We start from the raw sequence: 20954 nt of genomic DNA on the forward strand, positions 1-20954 counted from the left end.
AACCCAGGAGGCGGAGGTTACAGTGAGCAGAGATCACACCACTGCACTCCAGCCCGGGCGACAGAGCGAGACACTGTCTCAAAAGAAAAGAAAAAAGAAAATGGGATGCGGATTAGCTACTACCTTTCATTAATTTCTTTTTTCTTTTTTTTTTTGAGACAGAGTCTGTTGCCAAGACTGGAGTGCAGTGGTGCAATCTGGGCTCACTTCAACCTCCACCTCCTGGGTTCAAGCAATTCTCCTGCCTCATCCTCCCAAGTAGCTGGGATTACAAGCATTCGCCATCATGCTCAGTTAACTTTTATATTTTTAGTAGAGACAGGATTTCACCATGTTGGCCAGGCTGGTCTCGAACTCCTGAACTCAAGTGATCCACCTGCCTCGGCCTCCCAGAGTGCTGGGATTACAGACATGGGCCACCATGCCCAGTTTTTTTTAAATTTCAACTTGTATTTTTAATTTTTATTTTTATTTATTTTTGGGACAGAGTTTCACTCTGTTGCCCAGGCAGTGGCGTTAACTTGGCTCACTGTAACCTCCGCCTCCTGGGTTCGAACGATTCTGCTGCCTCAGCCTCTGGACTACAGGCACCTGCCACGACATCCAGCTAATCTTTGTATTTTTAGTAGAGATGGAGTTTCACCATGTTGGTCAGGCTGGTCTTGAACTCCTGACCTCAGGTGATCCGCCCACCTTGGCCTCCCAAAGTGCTGGGATTACAGACGTAAACCACCATGCCTGGCCTAATGTCAACTTTTATTTTAAATACAGGGCGTACATGTGCAGGTTTGCTACATGGGAATACTGCATGATGCTGAGGCTTGGGGTACAGATCCCGTCACGCAGGTAGCAAGCACAGTACGCAAATGCCCATGATTTCCTAAGTTGCAGAAAAAATCAGGCTAACAAAGGCCCTACATTGAAAGGTCCTATGGGCAGATGAAAGATAACTAGATGGAGATCATCCCCAGGAAGAGGTGCCTAGTTCTTCCCTGTATTGATTTCAACAGCACTTGATATTCGTAAACATAACTCTGAACAGACTGACTCGGAAAGGAGCTGTTGACCTGGAAGTGACGTCCATGGAATCTGAAAACATAATGAGCTGGTTCATCAAAGAATCTTCTTTTCCTTTTCCTCCCCAACAGGTTTAATTGTGGAACTGGGGTTGCCATCATCGTAAGTGAGACCAAAATCAAACTGGGGGGCTGGCACACAGTTATGCTCTACAGAGATGGGCAGAACGGGCTGCTGCAGCTGAACAACGGCACCCCGGTGACAGGCCAGTCTCAGGTAAGTATGAGCCCCACACCCTGCCCACCCCACGTACCACTCACCATGAGCCTCCAGGGAGGGACTCACTGCACAGAGCCGTGGCAGCGTCTGCAGGATTCAAGTTCTGGATAGGGGTGGTGAGGCCTATTTCTCGTGGTGAACCCATGCAGCAGACCTTTGATGTGCTCTTGAGTGGTCTTGCACTCCAGGTGAGCTTTCAGGACACACACCCACCTCACATCTACCAAAGAGAAGAATTCAACTTACAAGCATCATTGCTGTTGGTGCACAGGTTCATGCTGCAGGCCTGTGCCCAAAGATATGTTCTCTTTCCTAAGTACATCAAAGCCAGCGGTAGAAGAAGGCCCATACTGGAAGAATAGAACCCATTATTACTATTATTACTTGGAGGCAGAGGGTCTCACTCTGTCCCCCAGGCTGGAGTGCAGTGGCAGAATCATGGCTCACTGCAGCCTCTACCTCCCTGGTTGAAACCATGCCACCTCAGCCTCCCAAGTAGCTGGAACTACAGGCATGTGCCACCATGACTGGCTAATTTCTTTCTTTTTATTTTTTTTTTGTAGAGATTGAGTTTCACTGTGTTGCCCAGGCTGGTCATGAACTCCTGGACGCAAGCAATTCTCCCACCTAGGCCTCCCAAAGTGCTGGGGTGACAGGCATGAGCCACCACACCCAGCCTAAAAGCCATTATTCGTGTCAAACACAAAGCTTGCTTTTAGGACAGGGGTGTTGCAATCCTGTGGCTTCAGAAGATAGTCTCGAAAGGTTCATTTGGTTCAAAATGCAGGAATAAGTTCTTCATCTACCTTTGGGGGGTGGCCGTAACTATAGGAAATGGTAAAAAAAAAAAAAAAAAAAGGGCTGGACTGTTGGGCTACTCAGCAAATCACCTAGTATTCACATATTTGTTATGGTCTGAGCAATTTTAGGACTATGTTCAGAATAAACAGTTTGGATTAGCAGCCTGCCAAGGAACTGAGCCTATAATTATAATCAGGCAGGTGTCTGTATTCTCCAAGGAAAAATGTAGCAAGAAAGCCTTTGTTTATATGTCTACAGCTTCCTCCCTGCTTGGGCTCCTCTCTACTCTTCGCCAGCAAGGCACATTATATAAAGCAGTGGTCCCCAACCTTTTTGGCACCAGGGACCAGTTTTGTGGAAGTCAATTTTTCCATGGACCAGGGAGGGCGTTTGATTTCAGGATGAAAGTATTCCATCTCAGATCGTCAGGCATGGTTAGAGTTTCAGAAGGAACGTGTCACCTGGATCCCTCGCCCGTGCAGTTCACAACAGGGTTCGTGCTCCTCTAAGAAGCTAATGGCACAGCTGATCTGACAGGAGGCGGAGATCAGGCGGAAATGCTCGCTCATCCTGCCACTCACCTTCTGCGGTGCACCCTGGTTCCTAACAGGCCACAGACTGGTATGGGTCCATGGCCGTGGTTGGGGACCCCTGATATAAAGGGCTATGCCTTGCTGACACCCTGCCTTCCAAAATATAGAAGAAAATATCTCATTAATTTGGATCCCAGCGATTCCAAAGGAACTAGAATTCCAATTTAGTAAATGCGAATCCAGGGAGACTGTTTATGCTCTGATGGCTAGGTAAGAAAAAGACAGGGTCAGTAAACTATATCAGTGCCAGAGCTAATAGGCCTAACATGATAAAAGTTAGTTTGATAGGATAAAGAAACTTCTAGCTTGGGTCCAAAATACTAACGCGAAGACAGAATGGAGAAGCTACAATAGAAGCCTGTGAAAATGTCTAATTGTTTAAAACAGGGGAAGTTCCATAGCTGTTAACAAACAGGGTCCTGTGGTAACAATAAGCTAAAGAAATTATAGGCTGTGTTAACAGAGTCATAGCATCTAAAAAAGGGAGGTGATGATCTTATTCTATTCTGTTGACTATGTGATAGCTTCTAGTGACTCGGATAGTGACTCTAATCCTCTGAAAGGATTACATTCACATCTGGATCACATTCTAAGAAGGCTGCAGACAGATTGGAGCAGTTCCAAGGGTAGTCACCCAAACTGGAAGATGACTTGAAATCTCTTCAATGATTGATTGAAGGAGCAATGTTTAGTTTGGAGAAGAGAAGATGAAGGCATGCAAGGTGGTTTTTCGTTACAGAGTCAAAGAAAGAGCCTTGGGAAACGAAGATTTACTCCATGGACCCCCCAAGGCCGAAGCTGAATGGGATGAGCCTCAAGAGGTCTATTTTAGCTTCACCTAATAAAAGGACAGAAGTGCAACAGACTACCTCAGGAGAGGGGGGTATCTTTGGGGAGTGTTCAAGGGGTAACTTATCTAAACTTCTTGTTAGGGATGTAGCAGGAATCCAACAGCCAGTGAGAGCTTGAATTATACGAGTTTTTATATTTTTTGTTAATCTCAAGATTCTATGTTTGTAATGAATATAAGAATTAATTGAGCCAGGTGCAGTGGCTCATGCCTCCAATACCAGTACTTTGGGAGGCTGAAGTAGGCGGGTCACTTGAGGTCAGGAGTTCGAGACCAGCCTGGCCAACATGTGAAACCTTGTCTCTACTAAAAATATTTAAAAATTAGCCAGATGTGGTGGTGGGCGCCTGTAATCCCAGCTACTCAGGAGGCTGAGGCAGGAGAATCACCTGAACCTGGGAGGCAGAGGTTGCAGTGAACTTAGATTGTACTACTGCATTCCAGCCTGGGCTACAGAGCAAGACTCCATCTCAAAAAAAAAAAAAAAAAAAAAGAATTAATTTAATTGCCAGGCACAGTGGCTCACGCCTATAATTGTCACACTTTGGGAAGCCAAGGCAGGAGGATCACTTGAGCACAGGAGTTCGAGACTAGAACATGGTGAAACCCCATCTCTACCAAAAACAGAAAAATTAGCCAGGTGTTGTGGCATACGCCTGTAGTCCCAGCTACTTGGGAGGCTGAGGAGGGAGGATCGCTTGAGCCCAGGAGGTCAAGCCTGCAGTGAGTCATCTTTGAGCCTATGAATAGCCCTGCACTTCAGCCTGGGTAACATAGTCAGACCCCATCTGTATTAGTCCATTCTTATACTGCTATGAAGAAATATCCGAGACTGGGTAATTCATAAAGAAAAGAGGTTTAATTGACGTACAGTTCTGCATGGCTGGAAGGCCTCAGAAAACTTACAATCATGGTGGAAGGGGAAGCAAACATGTCCTTCTTCACATGGCAGCAGCAAGGAGAAGTGCTGAGCGAGGGGGAAAAAGCACCTTATAAAACTATCAGAGCTCGTGAGAACTCACTATCGCGAGAACAGCATGGGGGTAACCACCCCCATGATTCAGTTACCTCCCACCAAGTCCTTCCCACGACACATGGGGATTATGGGAGCTACAATTCAAGATGATATTTGAGTGGAGACACAGCCAAGCCATATCACCATCTTTTTTTAAAAAAGGAATTAATTGCAAGAAGCATGTAGCTTTATGGATACTCAGGCTGAAGATTGCCTCCATACTAGCGAGACTTGCTAAGCAAGTTGTCAAGCAGGACCACGAGTGTGGCTGTTTAATAAGCTGTCCTGAGAGACAGTGATTCTATCTTAAGTGAGATTCCCCAGCAACAGACCTGAGATGTGGAATCCTATGCAAGTGATGTATTAAGAAAGTGCTCCCAGGAGAAACTGCTGAGAGAGAGGAGACGGACAGGGAAGAAGAGGTTATCAGCAAGAGTGAGATCTCAGGCCAAGTTTTTCGGAGTATGGTTTCTGCCTGATCCAGTAGAGGAGCTCCGGAGTGTAAATTATGCCTCAGACTCATCCCAAACTGTTAAGGGCTGCCCTGGGAGAATGTGAATTCTTCCATTTCTCTGTAGAGGTAGGCAAAGCAAGCTCCAGGGATCAGAAGGCAACCTTCATCTGAAGCCAGGTTTGAAGACCATTGCCGGGGATCTTGCGAAGGGCGCAGCAAAGTAGCCACCCACCCCTACAAGGCACTTTATGCTCTAGAAAAGGATTGAGCCGTCAGCCTCCTGCTGTGGCCCCAGATCACGGAACAAAACTGGAAGGGCCAGGATGGGATCCAGAAGAAGTCAATTCTGAGAATCTTGGTGAAAGAAGCCAAGAGGACATTTAACTCATCTAATGAAAGCAGCATGCTCAGTGGCTGGCAAACAGTGTAACTGACCCTGAAAACCCATATCCTAACTTGTGTTCAGTCTGCTATTTACAAATGATTCTTATCCCTTCATCAGAAAAGATAAAACAATGATTAGATTTTCCACTTGCTGGTAACAGAAGTTTAAAAGATTGTAATTATGTTTCAGAGTCTTACACTCTGAACATTTTGTAAGTTCTGGCAGTGTGCCTTTCCCTGACACCATTCCTTACCCTATAATGCAGATGAATGAGATATTTTGGTCATTAAAAAAAAGAATGACCAGGCCGAGTGTGGTGGCTCATGCCTGTAATCCCAGCACTTTGGGAGGCCAAGGTGGGTGGATCACAAGGTCAGGAGTTCGAGACCAGCCTGACCAACGTGGTGAAACCCAGTCTCTACTAAAAATATAAAATTAGCTGGGTGTGGTAGCACATGCCTGTAATCCCAGCTACTCAGGAGGCTGAGGCAGGAGAATAGCTTGAACCTGGAGGCGGAGGTTACAGCGAGCCAAGATGGCTCAGCCCGGGCGACAGAGCAAGACTCTGTCTCAAAAAAAAAAAAAAAAAAAAAAAAAGGCCAAGGGTGACTTAATTTTGTCCCACCTAATCTTCAGCTCTGTATTTTGTAACCTTAAAACCTGCAATCCAGATTGTGGTTTGGTCTAAGATGGGAAATTTTCCTACCTCACTGTAACAACACTTAAAAAAAAAAAGTCATATTCATAAGCAAATTTCAAAACACTTTGCATCATGATCTGTTTGGTAATTCCCCCCCCCCACCCCACCCGACCCCAACAATGTTTCTCTCAGGGTATAGTATAAAGGTGACTAGGACAATGAAAAGGTAATTATTAGCCCACTGTATACAAAATTAGTATTATCACCTTTGGAGGCACAGAATAGCCCTAAGATCCTTCCAAAGTACACAGTCAGCTGGTGTCAGGACTGGAAAGAGAACGTTTTTGTTGGATGCCTAGCATGGTTCACTGCCTGGTGGGTCAGGCGTGGCTCTGACCTCCCTTCCCTTCCCTTCTAGACATTCCAAAATCCTCCCTTCTGGAAGCACAGCCCTCTGAGAAACTCACTGAGTTCCCTACGGTAATCGTGGGTTTAATTTTCCAGTAAGGCAAGGTCTTAAAGATAAATACAGATGGAAGAAAACACTGGAGCTGTCACTGACGTCTTAACCATGTCCCTCGTAAAAATCTGCTGTGTTTTGGCTTTCGATTTTGTTTAGTGAGAGTATTCATGAGTGGTCATCTTTCTTAAAGGGCCAATACAGTAAAATTACTTTCCGGACACCTCTCTATCTTGGTGGCGCTCCCAGCGCTTACTGGTTGGTCAGAGCAACAGGGACAAACCGAGGCTTTCAAGGTTGTGTGCAGTCACTCGCTGTGAATGGGAGGAGAATCGACATGAGGCCCTGGCCCCTGGGAAAAGCACTCAGCGGGGCTGATGTGGGTAAGTGGCTGCCCAGTGGGTTGGGGTAGTCTTATGGGACGTATATCTTATGGGACTGCCTTTCTGGCTTGGCCCATGGAGGGAACAGCAACATTAGGTGCTACCCTGGGAAGCTGGTACCTGCAGAACGTCAGGAGGGAGGTGGGCCCCAGGGGTGAGGCTGGTGCTCTGCAGACATGCTGACTCTGCATCTGAACACCAAAATATGGTAACAGTATGGTGCACCAAACACTGGTTGTGTCTTGCTAGCAATTTGGGTCTCATCATGAAATATGGCATGGTCTTATTGGACAAAGCAATAAGCAATCCAGCCCATTTACCTTACCTCACCCAGTCCAGTGGAAGAGCTAACACAGTAATGTAAGAAGAGCTTTCATATACTCTCTGTTTCTTAAAGAAGTGGCCGAATTCTAATTCATGATAACAGTGCCAAACATTTTCTCATACACTCTCTCATTTACTTTCACACTAACTCTAAGAGGCAGAAATTATCATCATGCCCATTTTATAAATGAAGAAACTGGGGCTTGCAGAAGTTAAATAACTTATCGAAAGTAGCAGGCAGAGCTAGGCTTATTTTTAAAGCAATAAGGATGTTTATTCTATCACTGAAAGCAACAGGTAGATAATTCCCAAGTTGGTTAATTCAGGGACTGTCTGCTAGAGCTGCCATAACAAAATACTGCAGACTGGGCGAGTTAAACATCAGAAATTAATTTTCTCACAGTTCTGGAGGCCGGAAGTCCCAGATCAAGGTGCTAGCCAATTTGGTTCCTGGGGAGGCCTCTCTCCTTGGCTTGCAGACAGCCACCTTCTCACTGTGTGCTCCAGGGATCTTTCCTCTGTGTGTGCACAGCCCTGGTATGTCTGTGTGTCCAAATATCCTCCTACAAAGACACCAATCAGAGCGGATTAAGTCCCCACTCTTATGACCTCAATTAACCTTAAATACCTCCTTAAAGATACTATCTCCAAATACAGGGAGTTAGGACTTCAACTGTGAATTTGGGGGGAAAAACAGTTTAGTCCATAACAGGGTCTCTATGATATCAGGACTCTGGATCGATATCTCTAGGATACTCTCCTTTTCACTCACTACTCTAAGCATCACATCCTTATGACTTTGCCCTTGGCAAAGTCTCTTCCTTGAATCTCTTTTCCCTCCATCTCTAAGATGTTATTTTGAAAGAATGCACAGTGAACATCATAGTCTCATTGCCTAGATTCTACCGTTAACATTTTGCTGCATTTTCTTGACCACATTATCAATTCATCCCTCTCCCCATTCCTCAATCAGAGGTAGGATTCAATCCTCATGACTCCTAGAACAGTATTTGTTTTGTTTGTTTTTCTTGTAGCTAATATTAGTTGAGCACCTACTTTAAGTAGGCACCATTCTAAATTACTTTGATCTTTCCAAGGTTATTATGAAGTGGGTGCTATCATTAGCCTTACTTTACGGATAAGAACCAATGGGGCTGGACACGATGGCTCACGCCTGTCATCTCAGCACTTTGGGAGGCTGAGGCAGGCAAATCACCTGAGGTCATGAGTTGGAGACCAGCCTGGCCAACATGGTGAAACTCCGTCTCTACTAAAATACAAAAATTAGCTGGGCATGGTGTCACACCTCTGTAATCCCAGCTACCCAGGAGGCTAAGGCAGGAGAATTGCCTGAACTCAGGAGGCAGAAGTTGCAGTGAGCTGAGATTGTGCCACTACACTCCAGCTTGGGCAACAGAGTGAGATTCTGTCTTAAAAAACAAAACAAAACAAAACAAAAAACCAATGGCACAGAACAGTTAAGTAACCCGCCCAAGGTCACACAGCTAGTAAGTGGTAGAGCCTAATGTGACCTCAGCCATACTGGCACCAGGGACTACCCTCTTAACAAAATCAACTACATCAATGGCTACCAAATTGTTTCCCTCCACCTTGTTCACTCCTATAGGTGATGCCATTGTTATAACTATAAAAGATGCAGTTTACTTAACAAAAAACGTTTACCATCCATTGATTACTTGGTCAAAGTAAACAGTAAGCAGCAATGACTGAAACAATTATTAAAGTTGTCACTATGGTAGGACAATGTCTCCAAAATCCGTTTTCTCTCTGTGATGATTCAGAACATAAGAACCAGCCATTCCATTAGGAATCGCATGCCTTGTTTATGAGCCTGGACCCTGAAGGCAGATTGCCTGGATTTGAAAAATGTTTGCAACTCAGTCTCCCCATCTAGAAATAGGATCTACCTCATAAGATTATTTTGTTTACATGAGTTGTGGTGCATAAAAAGCACTTAGAATAGGGCTTTGCACATCGCAAACATTTCATAAATATTTCCTGTTATTAATATGATTATTCATATTCTAATCCTACCCATCAAACCAGCTATCATCTGTTTCTTCAGGGGAACAGCCCTGAATAAACCTGGCAGTCCTGAGATGGCATGGAAACCTCTGACAGGTAGTTCAGAGGTTGCAAAGTTGGGCAAGAACTGATTTCTGCCAGCTTTGTTCATTCCCACACAGTGTGATACCCGCTTCTCCAGCAGGTGGCACCAAAAAGACCTCGCTTCTGGGCTCCAGCTCCCTGGATACAGCTATTGGATTACTGTATAGATTTCTCTCTGTGAATGTTAACGGCACCTGTCAGCCATGTTGGTGTTTTACATTTCTTCCCATTTCATTTTCCCCAGGGTTATAAGAGTGGGGCTGGTTATCCTTCCTCAGCTTCCATGTTTGCTGTCCTTTGGGTTACTCCTCCTGAAATTCAAGTTTTCATAAGTCAAACGCGGCCTCACCAGGGAGGTCATGGTTTCCCATCTGATATCTCTAACTTGGCATTGCCATCTTCAGCTGTGACATTTTCTCTGCCTTCCCACTAAACCTGTTTTCATTCCCCAGAGGGGCCTTTCATTACTCAGTTCCTTCCACTTCATCTCCTGTCTTTCGTTAGACTGTTCCCAGCTCCTGTGCTCTCTGCAAGTCACATTCTACAATAGTTAGTCAGAAATCTCAGCAAATTTTGCGTTCTCTGGTCCAGCTCTTGATTATTTCCATTCAGATTCTCAAACCTATATTTCCACCGCTCATTTATGCCAGTCCTGTCTTGGATATCCCCACTCTGCTGGAGCAGTCACAGAGCCACTTCCTAGATTTGAGATTCAAGGGGTCTGTGGTGACCATGGGTCTCACCCTGGCTTACCAGCTCTTTTCCTCATTTCACTCAATAAATACTTCACTGAGCACCTGCTTAGTGCTTGTCACAGTGCTGGGTGCTGGAGATCAAGTAATGAACAAGGCAGGATCTGGCTCAGTCCTCATATGGTTACCATGAGGAGAGACCAAATTAATATAATAATCACACAGTGAAGGTGAAGTTACACCTGGGGTAAGTGTTATGAAGGAGAAGTGATGCTGCAATGGTGATGTTCAATAGGGAGGTTGTAGGGTTTGGGGGCCGGGGAAAGAGTTTCTCAGAAGAGGAAGTTAATATGAAGCAAGAGTAGAAGTGAAAATGTGGAGAAGGGAGAGAAGGACGTTCCAGGCGAGGGAAGGGCTTGTTCCAGGGAAAAAGGAAGTGGGGGATGGGTGCCTTGATGTAGTTTGTGAATTGAGAAGATCCCCTGAAAGCTCATTAGAAGGGGCTTTCAGGGATACATGTAGACCAGCTGAGGTCTATTGCAGTAGGTCACATGACAAATGACGGTTTAATCCAGGTGGTAGTGGTGGTAGAAACAGAGAGAGATCTGACAGATCATTAGGGGGAAAGATAGGTGGGCCTCGGTTATGGATTGGGGGCTGGAGACAGGGAAGTTTCTCCTTGTTCATGGTCTCTTTAAGGAACTCCACCCAATGATGTTCCACATTCTTTCCCCTCCTTAGAAGTCTTATTTCTCTTCTACCTCTTGCTTTCTTATCTAGCAGAAACCTACACAACAGCCGGCCTGTGGTAGGTGCTGGTGAAAGTGACTTTACATATTGATGATGAGGTCTGTGTATACATGACCTTGCCGCACCCACCTCTCCTCCCCATCACTCTGAGTTGAGAGTTTTCCCCCTAAAATGAACCTGTTCAGCTACACTCTGTACTCACCCTTCCTGGCTTCCCTGGGCCCTTGCTGCCAGGGTTCTCTCTTCTCAGTAGCCCAGGGGTTCTTAACCTTTTTTGCACTGCAGCCCCCTTTGGTGGTCTGGGGAAGCCCCTGGACCTCTCTCTTCTCATAACGATGTTCTTAAATGGAGAAAAATAATATATGTAATATTATAAGGGGAAACAATTATACTGAAACTCAGCCCTATCACATATTTTTTGTTTTGCTTTTACGGTAATATATGTGCTCCTTTATAAAGCATTAAGGAACAGAATTATTTAATGGTGGGTGAAATAACTCCCATGACTTCAAAGTAGCAACAAGTATAAATGATACTTTGAAATATGTACAATAAATGGAATGTGACAACAACTGTGAGGTCTACTGGTCACAAGTCACAAGAACTACTAATACTAGAAGTATCTTGCCTGCATTGAAAGTTGATGGAAATACATACCCAGCTCCAGGCAGAGGCTAGGCAAAATACAGATGCAATATTTTTTTCCTTCTCGGTTCACAGAGCCCCTGCTGTGGCTTACTCACCTATGCTCAGGTTCTCTCCAGCTCACACAAAGTACCATGCCTTGTGTGACCCTGTACCCACACCGGTTTGGTTACTCTGGGAACCTCTCTCCCTTCTTTCAAGGCCTGACACCAGCACTGAGTATTTCCACAGTCATCTTAGACTTAAATCCAACCAAAGCAACCTCTCCCTTTGCTTTGCAGAAGTCAGGTCCTGTCCACAGCCACTCTTATTTCTTCCCTCCTGCACCATTCTTTTAGTCTTTCAAGCTACAAATATTGAGATTGTGCTGGAGGAATCTTCTTGCCCTTCGACCACTACAATGAATCTCTCATTTCTTCCTTCCTTGGATGTCTGATCCTTCACAGTCTCTCCATTTTCTTTGTGGCCACCCTGTTCACTCCCCTATAGAACTTCTTTCCTCTCCTCCACTCCTGTCACTCATCAGTCTGTCTTGCGTGCCATTCCCAGAGTAATCTTGCTGAAATGCTGCTTTCACCAAGTCAGCAACTCCATCTGGCTTTCATGACCTCCCCTACCCTACCCCCACCTCTTAAAAAATAGTTAAAATGCATAAGATTTGTAAAGTAATCCTTTTCTGTTCATCTAAAATAACATACAAGGACCCCACTCCTTCCTGTGGATCCAGCCAAGCTCTGGGAAGGAATCACAACCCACAGAAATTGGCAGGGCTCAGGGACCTTTGAGAGTTTGGCTCTTTAAGATCGAAGTCAGCCAGCATCTCTGTGGAGACTGCGAATGCTGGGGGTGACATTCTTAGGGCTGTAGCTGGAGACCACTGGCCATGTCTGCCTGAACATTCAGTAGCCACCAGCTGGAATTCACAGAGGCTAGCCCACCCCAGCTGGGGTGGCAAGCCATCTACACAGGCTTTAATTAAATTCTGTTAGCAGTCCCTGAAGTCAGTCTCCTCTCCTGGGTCTACCCTGGGTGCCTGGCCCTTACCCGTCCTCCCAGTGAGTCTTTATGAAAAGTCTGGACCAATTCAAGGAGGGAAGGGTGAGAGATTCATCCGGCCGAGATGACACACTCAGGCCAGGGGAGGCTCCTGCCCTCACAGGGTGGGCTACCAGCTCATGCCAGAGGGAAGCCTTGACGACTGGGAGAGAGCACAGCTGGACCCTTCATTTCCAGGGGCACGCCCTTCTACCTCCACCCCCAGAAAAAGTGTTTTGTACTCCCTCATCTGGTTCTGGGCCAGATGGTGGTCCATCTGTCTAACTGATTTCTTACACACAAAGAGAAAACACAAAGAAGCAGAAGAAAAACAGCCCATGAAAAGTCCATTTGTTTTCCTCTGATGACATGCACTTGAAAATGACAAAGTATACCCTTTCTGGATCTCTCTGATCTGTTTGGTGAAGAGAGCTCACTCATCGGATGTTAAGCCTTTCAGCCTTCTCACTGCAGGCCACCGTTCTGTCCCTCATCAGGGTGTAACTTTGGAAGTAGAAATAGGGATTCTGAAACCCATGTGCCAACGTATTATGAGGCCCTCTCTCTCTGCTCCCTACCCCAGACAGAGGAGTTGACAATCCAGGTGAGTTAATCAGCTTAGATGTGGCTGGGTAACTCCTTCCGTGCCTACCTTGCTTGTCTCAACTTTGAACCAACAAGGCAGCAGCACTTAAGCTAATTGGGGTCATGCAATTTAGAACGCTTTTAACATAAACACCCTGTTGACGTTGGAGGGATTGAAATATGCTCTTGTGGGAGCAACAGACAGATGAATTAAAGCAGAAACAGCTCAGTCATCCCAGTTAGTGGTCATAAAATTGCCCAGAAATATATTATTTGATTCATTGTGTCCATCATGTTTTTTAAAGTCTCTATGGCTCTTCGTACAGGACAAACCAAAATCAAATTAAAATGAAGAGCAGGTTCCACTTATCCTGAAAGCCTGTTTGCAGTTGTGCAGAGCTGCAAATCAACAGGAGTAAGAACTAAACTGTATTTATTCAGAACCATGAGCTGCTGGTGGGGTCAGTGCCACTGTGTTGGACTGGCACACATGGCGGATGGGCTTTGTAATTCCCATTCTGTATTTAGGGGAATGCAGCAGTGGAATCTGCGATGAGGCCTCGTGCGTCAATGGTGGCACCTGTACAGCAATCAAAGCCGACTCCTATATTTGCCTCTGTCCCCTTGGGTTTAAAGGTCGACACTGTGAAGACGGTGAGAAAGAAGCAAGTTGATGGCGGTTTCTATCTGCATGTTAATTTGTGTAGATGTACTTTATCATCAATGTAGTGAGTTTTTTTTGTTTTTTTGTTTTTTGTTTTTTGAGACAAAGGCTCCCTATGTTACCCAGGCTGGAGTGCAGTGGCACATCTCAGCTCATTGCAACTTCTGCCTCCTGGGTTCAAGTGATTCTCTTCTGCCTCAGCCTCCCGAGTAGCTGGGACTACAGGCGTGTGCCACCATGCCCAGCTAATTTTTGTATTTTTAGTAGAGACAGGGTTTCACTATGTTGGCCAGGCTGCCCCCAAACTCCTCGCCTCAAGTGATCCACCCGCCAGGCCTCATCAATGTACTTTTAACAAAGCTAACGAAGCCCTTTCATTTTTATGGGATCAACATTGCTTTGTTGGGAGAGATGGGGGAAACTTTTTTTAACCAGGTTGGAGTGTCTGACTGCCAAAATTTGTTTAGTAAAGATAACTCACCCATCTGATGTTGAGCCTTTCAGCACTTCTTGCTGCAGGGCACCTTCCGTCCCTCAACCAAACATATGTTCATTTCAAGATGCTAAGAATGAGTAGGCTCCTCTTGGCCCTTGAGTAACTTTTTTTTCTTTTGAGACGGAGTCCCGCTCTGTCACCCAGGCTGGAGTGCAGTGGCACGATGTCAGCTCACTGCAAGCTCCGCTTCCCGGGTTCACACCATTCTCCTGCCTCTACCTCCCAAGTAAAAGCATGTATTGGTATGGTTTGTATCAGACTGAATTCAAAGCATTTAAAGCTCATGCTCATGCTCTTTAGAATATCTGTCAATTTCTGATAAAAGATTGGGAAGGTGGGGCCAGGCACAATGGCTCATGCCTGTAATCCCAGCACTTTGGGAGGCCGAGGTAGGCGGATCACGAGGCCAACGTGGTGAAACCCCATCTCTACTAAAAATACAAAAATCAGCTGGGCGTGGTGGTGCCTGGCTGTAATCCAAGCTACTTGAGAGGCTGAGGCAGGAGAATTGCTTGAACCCAGAAGGCGGAGGTTGCAGTGAGCCAAGATCGCGCCACTGTACGACAGTCTGGATGACAGAGCGAGACTCCGTCTTGGAAAAAAAAATGGATTGGGAAGGTAGACACAGAAACATTAACAATGTGATTAACAAAATTAACCTTTATTTGTACTGTTCTACTAAATTATTCCACACTTTAATACTGTATGTACAGAGAGTATGTAAATATATATACATGCACACACTATGTGTATATAAACATGGAAACACACATACACACAAATACACGTATGTGTGCACACACACGCAAATAATAACAAAAAATTTCAAAGATTTTGGAAAATCATGGAGGGTTCCAAAAACGATTTTGGAAAATCATTTTTGCCGAATTCTAAAATTAAAATAAAAAGAAAATAAAACTGAGGCTAAGATCACAAAACTAGCCAAATTCTTCCCTAATTCAGATTTGGACCTAAGATACCATGCTGGGGAAAACGTTTGTAATCTCAAATCTCATGTCACCTAAAAGAGGGCATATGAGTCAGGGTAAGCCAATGCTGTTACATACCATCTCATATTTCAGAAGCCTTACTAGTCAAGGCTGGTTCTTGCTCATATTACAAAATCACTGCAGGTCAGAGACAGTGGTGAGAGAGGGCGTTCTGCTCCACACAGTTATACAGGGACACAGTTTCCTTCCATCTAATGGCTCTTCTAGGACCTTAGAGTCCTCCGCTGATACCTGCATCCTGCCAGCACACAAGAGGAGAGGAGGAGCATGGAGGATGGAGGGAAGTTTTAGGGGCCACACCTAGGGTTCTCTATGATTCTTTCACCCATATTCTACCGGCCAGAATTCAGTCACACCAGCAACCTAACTGCAGGGCCGCTGGGAATTATAGTTTAGGTCTGTACCCCGGAGGAAAAGAACACAGCTGTGGGTGCACATCTGGCCAGTTTCTGCCACAGATTGATTTCTAACACCGTGCTTGTTTTTTCAGCTTTCATCTTGACCATTCCTCAATTCAGCGAGTCTCTGAGATCCTACGCTGCAACTCCCTGGCCACTGGAGCCCCAGCATTACCTTTCCTTCACGGAGTTTGAGATCACATTTCGGCCAGACTCAGGAGATGGTGTTCTCCTGTACAGCCATGACACAGGCAGCAAAGACTTCCTGTCCATCAACATGGCAGGGGGCCACGTGGAGTTCCGCTTTGACTGCGGCTCTGGGACCGGTGTTCTCAGGTGAGGGCTGAAACCTTCTGGGACCCTTTGCCTTAAAAAGGCAAATAGTAACCGCTTCAGAAAAAAGCCCAAATTGCCATTCAACAGTTCACACTCGTCCTGTCTTCTCTACATGCTTATCTTCTGAAACTCGTGCTGACTTGTCCTGCTTCAGGCAGACGACAGGCTTCCCATAGAGAGTACTCTCCTTCCCACAAGGCTTCCTTTTCTCAAGTAACTACCCAACAGGTGCAATTCTATGCTTCAAACTACGGAAAATGGACTTGCTTCAGGTGGAGGTAAACTGCCTCCATTTCCACCTAAAGTTATGCCACGTCATCCGCAGAAACTTGACAAACTGTAACTAATCAGCATCTTATACAGAGCGTCACATGATGGGCATCCAGCAAATACATGTCAACTAGGAAAAAAGTATTAATATTTTTGAACAAAAATGTCCTTGATGACCTCACTCTAGATTTTCACTTTCCTCTTGAACTATTTCTTTAATGGAAACTGACAGTGAATCATCAGCAATGCAAAGACCCGTTCCCTAAGCAGTATGCTCAAGAAAGATGTGCGATGAGTGGTTTCAATAGCATAGCAGGAAATGGGTGCTTCTGCAGTACTTGCTGGTATTTGCAGAACTGGTCTGAGTAGTCAAAACTTTCCTACTGTTATCTAGTTTGTGCTATTAAATTACTTAGCAGGTGGATTGTTCCTTGGAGCCTGTAGTTTGTAGATGCAGATGCTTTTATTTATGTCTCCCATCTTTTTATTGCATTGATGGTAGTTTTAACCTTCAAGCCGGAGGGGCCACTAATCGAATGCAGACGTACTTCTTGTTCCTACGTTTGTCTAATGCTTCTCTTTTGAAACTCACTAGAATGTTTTGCTCCATGGTGCCCTGTAACATGATATCAGTTAGTCTGTTGTTTCAAAGAATGTTGCAAACTGTTTTCCATCACTCTTCATATTGCTAGACTGTCATGTTTAAAAAGAGTATGTGGGTGAGATGCTAAAACTTATGCATTGCCCTTAACTACTGATCATTTTTCCTGGCTGATAGAAAATGCTCACTGCATTAGGTTTTAACAGTTCTTAAAAAGGATGGTTTGTTTTTGTCCTTGTGGCTGAATTCCTGCACATCAGTGACACCTTCCCCCTAGGGGAATGGATAAATATTGTTGTACCTCTGGTTATGCAAAAACATCCTATATTTCAAGACAACTTTGGTGGGGATTTAATTGATTCAATTTACATATGATTATGCAAAATAGCCTAAGCAATTCACTTAGAACTGTATGTCAGGTTGACAAAGGAAGACACCTTGAATATCACCTTGCACTTTTAAATGGTTTTCTTCCTGGATAAGGAAGGACCAGAAAGATCCAGGAGAGGGTCGGGGCTCATCAGCCCTCCTCCTGGACAGACTGCCCCCTCCACACTGCCTCTGTGCAGTGGCAGCTGCAGCTGTGGGGTCACGAGCACATGGAACCCTTAGAAGTCCAGCATTTCTCTCTTTCATAGCTCTGTGCTTATTTTTGACACAAGGTGTTTTCATTTTTTTTTTGTACATTTATTAAGTTATTGTTTCACTGCCTATCAGGAAAGGCAACTGGAAAAAGAATTTTTCAGAATTAGGTGATGAAAATGAGGCAAGAGTTTCTAAGGGACAAACCACCATCTGCCCCCTTATCCCATCCCCTCCTGAGCGTAACCTAACAACAGTGATTACTCTTGGTGTTTCAGATGCCCCGTTGGAAGCTGTTTATTTTGAAAACCATTTCAAAGACTTCTTGCTTAATTAAGAAAATGCGGTGAAAACCCAAACTACAGGAAGTTGCAGAAGTGGCCAGATCATTTTAACTTTAGGAAAAGGATAAGACGGGCAAATTCATTATGAACTTGATTAAAAAATCACAACAATCGAAATGAGTTCTTGATGGCCGTGATCGATAAAAGGATGTTGAGGAAGGTGGCATATTGACAGCAAATGACCTCTGCAGTACAAAAACATGAAATGGCTCTGTTATGGAGCTAGACCACTTAAAAGGGGCTGCTTATTTCTTTATTGCATATTGATTTAGCCAAGGTGATTAAATTCTAATTGCTAAGAACAAATCACAAAAGCATTTGCCAAAGCAAAAAAAAATCAAGCGAGGGGGTGGTGACCTTTCAATAATTGTGCCCATTGGTATTCCTCATGGTTTTCTAAAGATGATCCAGGACCATGAGATAATTGGGAAGTTCAGCGAGGGCCAGGAACTAGACATTGCTAGAAATACAAATGCAATAATGAGTCTCTTTCTGCACACCTTACTATAAAATGTAATGAGTAAAACTTGCATAAATATCATTAAACTTTAAGCACTTCCACTTTGAATGAATAATTGAACTTTTAATGTAATTTTAATCATTTTTACAATATCAGAAAATATGGAATCTGTTTCCCTCCCAATATTTTATTATGAAAAATTTCAAACATATAGAAAAATTAGAAGAATTGTATGGTAAGCATCCTGATACCGAGCACCTATAGTCTGTAATTAACATTTTGCTATATTTGCCTCATCACATATCTAGCCATTGTTATATCTGTCCATCCATCCTTCTTATTTTTTAAAAAAAATTTTAATGACCGAAACAAAGCATCTAAAACTGCAACTTCTCAAAGAACCACTTGTTCTTGCCCATCTGTTCATCTCTTCAAACTTGACCTTGGCCTCCCATTGGGCCTTGTGTTTAAGACCAGGGCCTCTGAAGACATCTTTATTGATAACAGTTTTGTCCAAGGGGATATCTGGTGGCTGTAGGGGCGATCTGAGGTGCCATCATCAACGTTCTTCGTGATGACAGCTTTGCGTTGGAGTAGCGTCTGGCCAGGACCACCACCAGTTTTCTAGGTTTTATGAATGTGCCCTTTTCAACAGCAACCACTCAGGCCTACAGCAGAAAGGTCCTTCTTATTTTTTATGCATTTCAAAGTATGTTACAGACATTGGTACACTAAAGAATTGGTTTTTTACATCATAGCTCCTATAATTTTTCTCTTCTTCCAAGCTTGTGCACAATCATGACCATATTTTACCTTCACGCCACCTCTCATTTAGAAAACTTATATCACCAGACTCACTGAACCCCATTTCAGGCTCATTGTAAGGAATAAATAAAACAATAAATGCAATGCTCCTACTGTATGAAGGGGTCCAATAAGCAGTAACTAATCCTGCTGTTGTTACTAAGCAGTAATTAGTGTTTTCTTTTTATTGAATGGATTGGGGTGCCTAAGGTTAGCATTAGCTTCCTCATGGCTAGATTGACAAAAATGATCCATAACATGCTAACCCATGCTCGGTTTCCTTCTATGTTAGTCAGGGTTCTCCAGGGAAACAGAACCAATAGGCTATAAATAGACATGTAGAGAGATTTATCCTGAGGCGTTGGCTTGCATGATTATGGAGGCTGAGAAGTCCCATGGCCTGCCGTCTGCAAGCTGGCAGCCCAGGAAATTTAGTGGTGTATTTCCAGTCCAAGCCTGAAGGCCTGAGAACCAGAGAGCCCATGATGTCCGTCCTAGTCCAAGTCAAAGGCCCAAGTACCAAGAAGCTGATGATGTAAGTCTTGGTCCAAGTCTGAAGAGCAAAGAACCAGCATCGAAGCTCAAGGTCAGAGAAGATGGATGTCCCAGCTCAAGAAGGGAGAGCACATCCCCACTCCTCTTCCTTTTTGTTCAGTTCAGAGCCTCTGCAGATTGCATGATGCTTGCCCAGGTTGATGAGGGCAGATCTTTACTAAGTCTCCTGATTCAGATGCTCATCTCTTCCAGAAACACACTCACAGACACACCCAGAAATAATGTTCTACCAGCTATCTGGGCATTCCTTATCCTAATCAACTCGATACATAAAATTAATATCACATCTTCCTTCCACAGGAGTGAAGATCCCCTCACCCTAGGCAACTGGCACGAGCTTCGTGTATCTCGCACAGCAAAGAATGGCATCTTACAGGTGGATAAGCAGAAGGTAGTGGAGGGAATGGCAGAGGTAAGAACAGCACACCTTTTCTCTTGATGGTTAGTGTGAGCCAGAGTACTGTTTTCTGCCTGTCTTGGTACAAAAGCAGCACAGTGTTGTGGTTAAGTACAGGGACTTCAGTGCCTGTGTGAAAATCCCAGCTCCCCATTGGGCAAATTACTTAACTTTTCTATCACTTAGCTATAAATGGGGATAATAACAGTATGGGCCTCGTAGAGTTGTTGTGAGGATTAAGTGAGTTGACACCCAATACGTTTAGCACTTACAAAATTGCCTTTCACCTCTTCACCTCCCACCTCCATCTTTGTTCTTATCAGCTGCACCAGGTAGTAGGTAAGAACACGGACTCTGGGGTAGGGCCCATTGTGCATGGAGGAGGCCTGACAAGAACAGGCTGTGAGTCCAGACCTCTGGGGCTCAAAATCTGGCTCAATTACTTACCAGTGGTGTGAGCTCATACTGGTTACTTGACCTACCAAGATTGTTTTTCTTGTCTCAGCATTATCCTCTTATCAATGGGGATAATGGTGGTGATGATAATAGTGCCTACTTCACAGAGTTGTTGTGTGAATTAAAAGAATTATACATGTAAAAAACAGCAGTACCTGATGCCAGGTCAGCACTAAATAGCTTTACTTAGTAGTAGTAGCACTAGTAGTAGTAGTAGTAGTAGTAGTGGTGGTGGTGGTGGTGATGGTGGTGGTGGTGGTGGTAGTGAATAATGTATGGTTATGGACTCAAGAGGATAGGATTTCTACTGAAGTTTATAACTTTCCTGCATGATTTTAATTCCAAGGTCATGTACAAAGAAAAATAACATTTTTAGGAGGAAGTCAGGGAGATTTGCTTTAAACTATAGCCTGCTAGGATTCTGCAAACACACACACAGTTTACAGTTCCTCAAAAATAGAGGGGACTTTAGATTTGCCAATATCTTACTTCCCACCAGTTTTCATTCTGTGCAAAGGAAGATTTGCAAAGGACATTGACAAA

The 20954-nt window shown here is 44.4% G+C and overlaps 1 protein-coding gene across 2 annotated transcripts in view; it reads left to right on the forward strand.

Annotated features, from left to right (window-relative positions):
* The window catches only part of EGFLAM (EGF-like, fibronectin type III and laminin G domains), a 61916-nt gene that overhangs the window by 7800 nt on the left and 33162 nt on the right, over positions 1–20954 (forward strand). The window contains exons 6-10 of one of the 2 annotated variants that reach the window (XM_011966071.1): positions 1149–1293; positions 6688–6877; positions 13567–13692; positions 15699–15942; positions 19859–19970. In XM_011966071.1, coding sequence (XP_011821461.1) covers positions 1149–1293; positions 6688–6877; positions 13567–13692; positions 15699–15942; positions 19859–19970 — 817 coding nt within the window. The remainder of the gene's footprint in view (positions 1–1148; positions 1294–6687; positions 6878–13566; positions 13693–15698; positions 15943–19858; positions 19971–20954) is intronic. The other variant, XM_011966077.1, reaches the window with a different exon arrangement.

Source organism: Mandrillus leucophaeus, unplaced genomic scaffold, assembly GCF_000951045.1.
Source record: "Mandrillus leucophaeus isolate KB7577 unplaced genomic scaffold, Mleu.le_1.0 Scaffold119, whole genome shotgun sequence".
Taxonomy (NCBI): domain Eukaryota; kingdom Metazoa; phylum Chordata; class Mammalia; order Primates; family Cercopithecidae; genus Mandrillus; species Mandrillus leucophaeus.